The 12099-nt window shown below is 37.7% G+C and overlaps 1 protein-coding gene across 2 annotated transcripts; it reads left to right on the top strand.

The window, feature by feature from the left end:
- On the top strand, nt 1-11315 carry mgat1b (alpha-1,3-mannosyl-glycoprotein 2-beta-N-acetylglucosaminyltransferase b). Of its 2 annotated transcripts, none has more exons than XM_051871690.1 (3): nt 1-233; nt 7249-8162; nt 9323-11315. In XM_051871690.1, the coding sequence occupies exons 1-3, from the start codon at nt 224-226 to the stop codon at nt 10022-10024; spliced, it is 1626 nt and encodes a 541-aa protein (XP_051727650.1). In that variant the 5' UTR covers nt 1-223; the 3' UTR covers nt 10025-11315. The 2 variants fall into 2 exon arrangements, with proteins under 2 accessions (XP_051727650.1, XP_051727651.1); XM_051871691.1 differs by lacking the exon at nt 1-233 and adding an exon at nt 1884-2020.
- The last annotated feature ends 784 nt before the right edge of the window (nt 11316-12099 follow it).

The raw sequence follows: 12099 nt of genomic DNA, 5'->3' as shown, positions 1-12099 counted from the left end.
AGCGGATGTAAAACACGGAGCGGGACAGAGCACACACACACTCGGGTAGAGAGGGAAATGGGCGACAGCTGCAGGAATGGAGAAAGCCGAATATTGACAGCAGCGCCGAGTGAAGGCGACCGATGAGGATGATGATGAAGAGTGAAAAGTGAAGCTTTTATTCTGACGGTCTCCATCTCCTCGGTCACGGCCATACCGCTGTTTAACCCCATCCTGTTCAGAGATGATGAAAGGTGAGAGCGGTCGTGGTTTGTGTTGTGTATTTAAGTGTTAGCCACTGTTATATTAAAAACCACTGTGATTTTCCCAGTGTGAATGCGAAACTGTTTATATTAAAGACCAGAATGCGTCTATGAATACATACTTCTCAAGATGACCCTCATATTCTGGCACGAGTTGTAGCTTCAGGCAGGTTTAGTGCAGTAGGTGATCTCTTTCTGAGGATTATAAGGGGAAGTCGGTCCAGTTGAACCTTTAACATCATGTCCAGTCAGTACTGTGTTCTGGACCTTCTGCTAGAGTTTGTGATGACAGACCTCAGCTATGCGACTCACGCACTTAACCGGTCAAACATGTACAAGTTAAACCATGATGCCACGTCATCTTACACTTTAACTTAACACTCTACTTTACCCCTCAGACAAACACATGAGAATCAGTTGTGTTCATGTCGTGTAATTCTTTGTTTCTTAAGCGCTTTGTTAAAAATAAAAATCATGCGAGTTGTAGTTAGTTGTCCCTATTATGGATAATTATAAAAAAACTAATATAATTATAATGTAAAGTAATATGCAATACAGTATGCAAATAACATGTAAAATAGAAGAAGTGTAATTATAATAAATCTAAAAAATATTAATAAATATTTTTCAGAGCTCGGCCAATCAAATTCAAGGACCAGGATCAGCGTTATTATTGTTAACTAAAACTATTAACAACCATTTGTGTTCATTGAAATGAAGCTGAATTAAAAATTTAGCTTCAGGCTCTAAAGGGTTAAAATTTAAATATTAGATGGAAATCTTGAACTTAAAAAAACTTGAAAAATAGAAGTGTTGCCTTTGCAATGAACTGAAGTTTAATTTGAAGTACTGTAATGACTGAAAATGTATAGACATATTTAACAAAAAATAATAAAAATGACAAAGCACATAACAAAATACTAAAACTTGATGTAAAATTTAAAATAAAAAATAAAAGCAAACTCAAAATATTAATAAATACTGTAATAGTAAATAATACTGGTAACTCTTTACAGTAAGGTTCATTAGTTAACAGTAGTTAACATGAACTAATAATGAACTGCACTTATACAGCATTTATTAATCTTTGTTAATGTTAATTTCAACATTTACTAACATGAACAACGTTAATGAAAATTAGTAAATACAGTAACAAATGTATTGCTCATGGTTAGTTCAGATTTTACAGTTGTCAGTTAATACATTAACTAATGTTTACCTAATGAACCTTATTGTACAGTTACCTTAATAACACTAACCAGAACTGACTGTATTAATCTGTATAATCATAAGAAATGAAAATGAGATCGCCTACGAAAATATTCCTATAATTTTTCAGTGTTGGCTAAGGTCAAGTTCCCACCGTTTTATTTTAGTAACTATAACTGTAGCAATAATAAAAAATTATGTAGAAAATTATGGTTTCCATGGTGCATTTTAGTAGGAAAATCTAATTGTAATTCTACATCTTATTCTCAAGTTGAACCCAACATTTCTAAACATGAGTTCCTTCATGTTCAGAGCTGAACTTCCATCTTGAACTTCCATAAGTGAGTGAATGAACCTTTCAGGGTGTCACATGTGTTAATGCGAGTGAAGGAGGGTGTTAAAAGTTCTTTGGAGCTTTAACTGGCAGTGTTGGCTCTTTACATGGGTACAGTACTTCCCTCCCCTTTCCTTTCTATTCCCCTCCCCTTTCGCTCATCTGTTTCTAGCTGATCAGCTTCTTGTGAATAGTTGGGGGAGAGACGTGGAAACATAGTCTGCTCTGTGTCCAGGTAATGCTTAACAATACCTCTTATCTGTTCCACATGATCCATTACAAAATAAGCACCTTTTGTGCGTCTTGTTTTACATTGTGGCTGATCTCTGTTTTACTTTGTGGTCTCTGGGCGTCTCTTGCTTTTTGTATATATAATGTTTTACTCTATTACTCATTCGGAACGTTCTTTCTTTTGAAATCTTTGTATGTACAATCTTGTCTTTTGCCAGTTAAAAAGTCTTGTGTTTAGTGGACACATCTGATTCCAGGTGTTTTTGATGAAATTTTACACTTAAAGCATGTGTGCAGGCGCAACCGGGAACTGGTTGTGTTTCTATCTTGTTTATTCCTCAGGAAAAAGCATGATGAGGCGAGTTTCAGACCTATCAAGGCCTAAATGGTTCCATCTGTCCTGCTGATTGTAGTTTTGTGAGTGAGTACAGATAAGTTAGCCTTAGACATCTTTACTAACAGGGTTAAGTGGAGATTAGTTACTTGCTTGCTGCCAGAAGATTACTGAGGTTATTAATGGCACAGCAGACACCTTTCCTGTGCAAAGCACTTTATTAGGTTGTCTTTTGATGTCCGTTGTCACATTGTAACTCTTAAGCTGTTCCGTAGTGTTGTTTAACCCTTAAAAACTAGTGTTATATGAAATGGAAATGCATTTTAATCAATGTTTGAATCGATGCTCACAGTGTTACATGTGTGGACTGCATAGAATGATGAGCAGTCTTATGACCCCGTATTGACTTTTGTGTGCGGCTCAGTGTCTGTCACAAACAATGAATGGACTTTGTCATTGAACAGTTTATTTTACTAGCTGGACAGTATCTGACTAATGTCAGAAAGGAAAGCAGGTTGTTTTAGTTGTAGATTTCCTGTGGAAAGATTTTGCTTCAGTGCTTCAGATGCAGACTGTTACATTTTTTTTTTTTTTTTTTTTTTTAACCTTGTTTCTTTAGATTAAAGGAAGAGTTCATCCGAAAATGAAAGTTCTGTCATCGTTTACTCACTCTCATGTCGTTCCACACCCGTAAGAGTTTCGTTCATCTTCGAAACACAATTGAAGATATTTTAATGAAATCTGATTTCTGTTCCTCCATTGAAAGGCTATTCACCCATTACTCTGACTGTTCAAAATGTTTATAAAGAGATTGTAAAATAAATTATATGAATCAAGTGATTTAATAAGTCTTCTGAAGAGACACGATCACTTTATATAATGAACAGATTTATTTGAGAGATTATATTAATGCTAATTTCTGCAATTTTGTGTACATCTCATATGCTATTGTTAAATATTATTATATCTATGCGCATGTACACTACTGTTCAGAAATTTGGGGTCAGTAAGATATTATTATTACTATTTTTTTTTTTTTTTTTTTTAAGAAAATTGATACTTTTGTTCAGCAAGGATACATTAAATTGAGCAAAAGTGACAGTAAAGTCTTTTAGAGTGTTTTCACACCTGGCTCGTTTGGAGCATTTGTTTCGGAACTAATGTTCTCCATTAGTTCGGTTCATTTAGTCATATATGAAAATGGCAATTGCATTTAGATCTGAAAACAATCAGTCCGAGTTCGCCAGAAAGTGGTGGTCCTGAAGTATGTATAATGGGTAATTACGAGCACTGCGTGAAAAGCAGCAGTGTTTGTTTTTGATAATGCCTTTGAAAATGAATCATGGGTTAACCTTGAGCAAAGTCAAAGCACACCTTTTCATTTTAAAACGGTGCCTGATTGCTCTTCTTAAAAATAGGTACGATGTAAGAGTGTTGTCTCGACAAAGCCTCGATTCATGCTCAAAATTATAAAGTATTATAATGACCGTACACAATGTAGTGATTTTGTCCATTTAGAAATGGTTCCTTGTAAAAGCAAACCGGACCAAGAAGAAATTGTAACATTGTAATAATTTTAATCCCTGCTTTGGAACAAAGCAAATGATCTACAGGTCTGAAAATAATATTTCTGTTTTAAATAAAAACGTTTGAACTTTCTATTCATTAAAGAATCATGAAGAAATATATCACTGTTTCTGCAAAAATATTAAGCAGCACAACTGTTTTCGACATTGATAATAATAAGAAATATTTCTTGAGCTGTAAATCATATTAGAATGATTTATGAAGGATCATGTGACACTGTAGACTGGAGTAATGGCTGTTGAAAATTCAGCTTTGGCATCACAAATCACATTTTAAAATATAATAGTTATTTTAAATTGTAATAATATTCCACAATATTACTGTTTTACTGTACTTTTGATCAAATAAATGCAGCCTTGGTGAGCATAAGAGACTTTTTTTTCTTTTCAAAAACACTAAAAAAATCGGCTTGTGAAAAAACCCAGGTGTCCACTAGTAAAAATTACAGTTAGTAATTAATTAGATTATTAGACTCCATGTGACCTTTGCACTTGTATTTCCTCTGAGGGATCAATACTGTCAGTTTCTGTCTTTCTCAATTTCAGTATCCAGTGCTAGAGTCCACCTGGATAATGTTGTTTTTCTTACATGGATAGTGCCTACATAATTTTTGCCATCCTTCATGAGTGCCATGGGGTTTGAGTCTAATGAAAAAGTGCTTACTCAAAGCAAATTTATGATCTCGTAAATCCACACAGGAACCATTGGGCAATGCCACGTTTCTGTTTTAGGGCGGACGGATGTTCAGTTCTGCCTGGCTGGCAGCGCGTAGAGACTTTTCTTTTGCCAATGACAGACTTCTGTTCATAGATCACGACACAATGGTAACCACACTTGTTGGCACTGTAATGAAACTGACATCATATAGACCGAATCTTTCTGAATTTCACTCTTGGGAATTGTAGGCCTCATTTAGAAGGAAATTCCTTTCTGGTATACAAATTATGTTGGTCTGGCTGACTTAGAAAAAATAGGCTAGCTCTTGTTAGTAGCATGCCCCTGCTGCCCAAAGACATGTGGGGTCATGAAACGCATCAGCTAATTGGGATCCAGAATTTCTCTGAAAAGCACAGCAGAATGGTTTAGCGTGATATCTTAGTGGTGATTTTTGGTTCAGTTCACCCGACTGTGAAAAAAAAATCATTGACTGTCATGATAATTACGGAGTGCTCTCTCGCAATGATGGCGCACGGCGGTCTGATCAAACTGTCAGTTTTAATTACTCTGGAGTGCCCTCAGCCTGCCAAGAGCTGGGTTTGCATAGTTTTCAAAGCATGCTGGGAAGTTTGTACTTCCTAAAGCCCTCCTGTGGAGTAGGGTGAATGAAATACTCTAATTTGTGTTCGAGATGAAGGCAGCTGTTGTACAGATGAAATATAGGCGAGACTGTTAGTGAATGAAAGATTTAAGGGTAATCATACTGCGATAAACTTCTTTACATGGCCCAATATTTCCCATCCAAACACCACTTTGACATGATGTAAAGACAAGACATGCAGTGATAAATGTAGTTGGAGCCATCACAAGATTGTGGTTGATTTGTGGGTAACTGGCTTCAATTCATCACAACTGCAGTGAATTTCAAATGACAGAAATTCTTGCTTATACATTACTTGCATCGGTTGTTGTGTACTCTAATCGTAATGGACCTTAGACAGGGTTAACACTGACACTGTAAAGCCTGTAAAAACTACATTTTAATATATAAAAATATATACATCTTATAATTTAATAATAATAATTATTATTGTTATTAATTAATTTTTAAATATATCTTTAATATCAAATTATTGTATTATTTATGATATATTTTCAAATCAAGCTCTCCTTAATTCTTTGTGGCATAGTTTCAGCAACTTTCTGGAAACGTTCCTCAGAGATTTTGGTCCATATTGACGTGATAGCAACACGCAGTTGCTGCAGATTTGTCGGCTGCACATCCATGATGCAAATCTCGCGTTCCACCACATCCCAAAGGTCTTTATTGGATTGAGATCTGGTGACTGTGGAGGCCATTTGAGTATAGTAAACTCATTGTCATGTTCAGGATACCAGTTTGAGATGATTTGAGCTTTGTGACATGGTGTGTTATCCTGCTGGAAGTAGCCATCAGAAGATGGGTACACTGTGGTCATAAAGGGATGGATATGGTCAGCAACAATACTCAGGTAGGCATTTATATGATGCTCAATTGGTACTAAGTGGCAAAAAAGTATGCCAAGAAAATATCCCCCACACCATTACACCACTACCAGCATCATCCTGAACTATTGATACAAGGCAGGATGGATCCATGCTTTCATGCTGTTTATGCCATCTGGATGTCTTAGCAGAAATCGAGACTCATCAGACCAGGCAACGTTTTTCCATTCTTCTATTGTCCAATTTTGGTGAGCCTGTGCAAATTGTAGCCTCAGTTTCCTGTTCTTAGCTGACAGGAGTGGCACCGGTGGGGTCTTCTGCTGCTGTAGCCAATCTGCTTCAAGGTTTGATGTGTTGTGAATTCAGAGATGCTCTTCTGCAGACCTCGGTTGTAACAAGTGGTTATTTGAGTTACTGCTGCCTTTCTATCAGCTCCAACCAGTCTGGCCATTCTCCTCTGACCCCTGGCATCAACAAGGCATTTTCAGCCACAGAACTGCCGCTCAGTGGATATTTTCTCTATTTCAGACCATTCTCTGTAAACCCTAGAGATGGTTGTGTGTGAAAATCCTAGTAGATCAGCAGTTTCTGAAATACTCAGACCAGCCCGTCTGGCACCAACAACCATGCCACGTTCAAAGTCATGTAAATCACATTTCTTTCCATTCTGATGCTCAGTTTGAACTTCAGCAGATCATCTTGACCATATCTACATGAATAAATGCATTGAGTTGCTGCCATGTGATTGGCTGATTAGATATTAGTGTTATCGAGCAGTTGAACAGGTGTACCTAATGAATTGGCCAATAAGTGTATATAACATTAAAAATAAAAATAATTACCAAAACTAAATATATCTTAGTAAAATAATACTTAAAATAATTAGTGGTCTTAATTAAGTGTTCAACCTTTATGCCAAACACAGTTTTTCTATGAATATTGTGAGCAATACTAAGTAAACATAATGTTTCTCAGATGCAGCAGATTTTCTTTATTCTTGCTATTATTTGATCAAAATCAGTAAATACATGTAAATACAAAAAGATGTGCATCATAAGGCATTAAACAGGCCTTATCTGTTCTGTGCCTCACTCTTGTCTGATTTATTTAGTTTTGGTTTTATCGTTATCTTTAAATTTATATCTTTTTTTTTCCCCCCCTATTTATAGCATTTTCCTCACTACGGTCCCTTGTGTGGTGTCACTGGGCCATGGTTCGCAAAAAAGGATCTCTTATTTTGTGTGGAGCGTTTCTGTTTGTTGCCTGGAACGCCTTGCTCCTCCTCTTTTTATGGGGGAGGCCTCCCATTGGCCGACTTGGTGAGGGAGGCGGAGCTGAACCAGGGGCCGGTGAGGAATGGGGAGCTGGAAAAGCACAAGTGGGTGGAGCTAACGGATTGGCCGGCGAAGTGATCAGATTGGCCGAAGAAGTAGAATCAGAACTGGAGACTCAAAAGAAACTCCTCAAACAGATACAGAGTCACAGGGAACTATGGGAACAGCGGAAAGAATTGGGAAAGAGAGAATCTGAGGACACAAAAGATGAGAAGAACATTGAGGAGCCTAAAAAACCTCAGCAGATTCCTGCAGTTCCTCGAAGTCATAAAATTGTAGATGATACAAAAACTGTTACAAAAAATACACAGACAATAATGGTTACGCCACCTCAGCTGGTCACGAAGGAGCAGAAACTAGACCAAGAGAACAAGAAAATGGTGGAAAATGAAGTAGGCCTTACTAAGCCAAACCCTCAAATCATTATCCCAATTCTCGTCATTGCCTGTGACAGAGTAACAGTGAAGAGGAGTTTGGATAAATTGATACAGCACCGTCCTTCTGCTGAGCTTTACCCGATCATTGTCAGCCAGGACTGTGGCCATGCAGATACGGCAAGGGTGATTGGCTCCTATGGCAGTCAGATAACCCACATTAGCCAACCGGATCTTGCAGACATTCCAGTGCGACCTGATCACAGGAAGTTCCAGGGTTACTACAAGATCGCCAGGCACTACCGTTGGGCTCTGAACCAAGTGTTCAATGTCTTTGCTTACTCCACAGTGGTCATTGTGGAGGATGACCTGGAGGTAAGATCATGAATATGTTTTCATTTATGATTAGTACTCAATGTTGTCATATACATCATGCATCTGAGCATCATTATAGGTTAGCCAGATCTGCTTAATGAGAGTACCACATCTGGAAGGAAGTCACATTTTTTCTCTTTTATAATTCATGGAGAGGAATTTTGATAAGAGCTTGTCTCTCGCTCAGAGGGAATATTTTCATTTGCACATTTCTGAACCCTTTCCTTTGAAATTCTCACAGGTGAACTGATTAAAAAGTCTAATATGCACCCAAAAAACCCATTAATAGGACAGTGGTAAAGCTCCAGTTCTGTTGTCATGATTTCTCTAAAGGAAAGGATCAAGGTCCTTGTTTAACTTTGGTATTCAGGCAAACATGTTTTTTTCTTTTTGCAAACTCTTTACTTTGTCCTGTGATGGCTTTGATGGCAGTCGTGGCAGTGCTGAATTTGCATTTTTTTGTTGAAATGGTAAACCTCCAAACTCAAGGGGAAATGGAGTCAAATGTCTGAGTCAGTGACGAATAACAGTTGTCCATCAATATGGCATGGACAATTTTTTTAATAATATAGTTTAAAACAAGTTCTTAGGAGTGTACTCTTTGTATTCATGTTGTTTTTATATGATTTTATAATATTAAAAAAAAAAAAAAAAAAAAAATCTGGGGGAATTACACCACATGACATTTTACAACCTGCAATAAAAATGCCTTGTCATTAAAAAATCACAAAGAGTATATAACTGTCTTTAATAAGCAGTCATGAGTTTCTGCAGGGTCCTCTCTATAATATAATATTTACTTTTTTCTGCATGCTGGTTGCACCAGATTTGTTGGTCGCCACGTGACTTTGATATATTTTTCAGTTATAGTACTTATTTACTTTGATTAGCACATTTAACTGGTCAGTGGATTAACTCTAAAGCTCTACTGAGCATCATAGTTAAGCACCATTGAGATTCCCTAAGGCCCAAACACATTTTTTTACATTGTTATAAAACAGCCAGCTGGCTGAACACATGTTCACCTAACCACCTTTGAACACATCTAGACTGCCAGGACCTTGAGTGAACTAGCCATTTCTGTCCAGATAATTTAGAAATAGTGTCTTGTTTATCATTAGTTGTTAATATCTTAAAACTGCTTTCATTTCATTTTGTAGGTGGCCCCAGACTTTTTTGAGTATTTCCGTGCACTCTACCCCATATTGAGATCGGATCCAACTCTGTGGTGCATTTCCGCCTGGAATGATAATGGACGGGATGGGCTGGTCGACCCGGGCAAGGCTGACCTCCTTTACCGGACAGATTTCTTTCCTGGCCTTGGATGGATGCTTTTGAAGGAAGTCTGGGCTGAGTTGGAGCCCAAGTGGCCCAAGGCATTCTGGGACGACTGGATGCGGCACCCAGAGCAGCGGAAGGACCGCTCGTGCATTCGTCCTGAGATCTCAAGGACTATAACTTTTGGCCGGAAAGGCGTCAGTTTGGGTCAATTTTTTGACCAGTATCTGCGCTACATAAAACTCAATGCTGAATTTGTGCCTTTCACTAAACTGGACTTGTCCTACCTTGTCAGGGAGAAGTACGATGAAACCTTTGAAAAGGAAGTATATAGCGCCCCCTTGGTGAAAGTGGAGGAACTACAGCAAGGTGGAAGCCTGAAAGGCTCTGGGCCGTTTCGAGTACAGTACTCCAGCAGAGACAGCTTTAAAGTGCTGGCCCGCAACTTGGGAGTTATGGACGACTTGAAGTCAGGGGTTCCCCGTGCCGGTTACAGGGGCGTAGTCAGCTTTATATCCCGTGGACGAAGAATTTATCTGGCTCCCCCTGAGGGCTGGACTAAATATGACACCAGCTGGAGCTGAGGAGGATGAGGTTTAGACCACAAAAGACGAGAAAGAGAAAACTCACAACTATTATTACAAGTACAGGAGGAGAGAAACGCCCTCTCAAACCAAAGAAAACAGAGGCAGGGTGTAAAAAGTAGAGAAAAGCTTAACGCTAAGAAGTGAGTATAAAATAACTGCTGTTTTGTCATGGAAGAACTTCCAGGCATGCTGGGAACAGCACAAAAGGTGGTGCATTGTATTTGCGCAGCAATCATGCAACAATCTTCCCTCAGAGAAAATAGTGGAGTTATGCTGCAAACAGCTCCTATGCAGAATCGCTCATTCTGATATGGAGAAAAATGATCAGATTTTTTTATATTATTATTATTTGAACATACTGACCTTTCTGTTGGTTTCAACATCAATGCAAAAGGCATACAAGAGGTCTTATATTTTATCCTACCACAGTGTCTTTTGGGAGAATCTCACGATAACTCACATCTCACCCCAAAATCAAAAGAAGAAAATATTTTTATATTTCCATATATACAGAAGAAAAATGAAGCCTGTTCTTGGGGCCATTCATTTTTTTGGACATTTTCATCACTAGCATATTTTTTCCCCAATTTATCATTACTGATAATGATTTTGAAAGTTTTATTTTTTTGTAATATTCAGTATTACTGTATTATATATTAAGAAGAAACAACAACCCAATATCCAGATGTTTCTTCACAAGTTTCGTGAGATTCAGCCTTTGAAAGACCAATCGGAGTGTTTAAATTCCATTTGTCCAAGTTTTATTAGTCCCTGACATCATTATAAATGAAAATTGTGTATAATTGTTGTCCAGTTTGATCAATGCATTCATATAAATGCGCAGACTTGTTAATTTGACTTTTTATGTAGCATCATTGAATCTATGAAGTTCAAGCTTGTGGCAGAAATTATTCAAGGCTTGTGTAACTGACATACCAAATCTCTGGACATCTCTTCTGTGCCATTTTGTTGAAGTACTGTACTTGAACCTGTTTTTCTTTTAACCGCTCTTCCTGGCCTGGGAGAGCTCTCATTGTTTTTTAAAGATGTTGTAGGTTTGTTGCAAAACCAGTGGTCATAGAAATCGCTTTACATGTTCTTACGGATGAAATGAATGGATTTCAGTAGGCCAGAAATGAGATGAAACATTTTAATTAAATGTACTGTATTTAAATGTTTGGGAGATAAATGATCTGATATTAATGCATATGCAGTATGAAGAAGTGTGAAACCACTGCCTGACATGTTTATAACTTTATTACATTGAGAATAAAACAGACTATTTTGATATTTGACCATATATGCTGTTTTTTTCAGTTTATCTTATCTGGTAACTTCCTTCTAGGGATCATTTGTCTAAACCCCCTAACATCAACACTGATTCAGGCGCCACTGTGACACCTTTGACGTCTCTGTCGCTCCAGATTTCCTTTCTCACTCCTCTTGTGTCCTGTTGACTTCCTGTCTCATGGCTCATTGCTGTTGACTTTGCTATGTTCTTTTCCTGTTCTTGTACCACCACCAGCAACTTTAGAAAAGCCAAAGGATGTGTGTTACTGATTAGATGAATTGGACGTTCATTTCTATAGCCATAAATCCGATTGCTTAATCTTTGCTGGGAAATAGGCAGCAGAGAATCAAATTGTTATCCAAATTGGATTCTGCCATGATCGATCAATTTGTTGATCATATAGCCACCTCAGCTCAAGGACAAGTAGTTGAAATTAATTTACTTTAATACTTCAATGTAGATATTTTTTCACACTTGACAACTGTTTGAAAGAGCTGATGTCAGACCTCTTTCAAGCTCTTCCTGTTGGTTGAAAAGGGAAAATTCCAATCTGGAAACGTTTTGCAATTCTTACCTCAGAAAAGGTGGTTCTGGGACAGAAAACTTGCTCTAGTAAGCAGCTGGTCTCAAACCAAAATGTTTTCAAAACAAAAACAGCTCAGTCTGGCAAGATTTATGCAAACAAAACTAGGTCGGCTTATTATACTGAAACAAAGCTGTCTATGCTGGAAACGCCCGATGCGGTGATGACACAAGTTCAGTTGATGGACATCCAACTCAT

This window comes from Ctenopharyngodon idella, chromosome 19 (assembly GCF_019924925.1).
Source record: "Ctenopharyngodon idella isolate HZGC_01 chromosome 19, HZGC01, whole genome shotgun sequence".
Taxonomy (NCBI): Eukaryota; Metazoa; Chordata; class Actinopteri; order Cypriniformes; family Xenocyprididae; genus Ctenopharyngodon; species Ctenopharyngodon idella.
The sequence above is the reverse complement of the archived record's forward strand: the minus strand, read 5'-3'. Positions and strand labels throughout refer to the sequence as shown.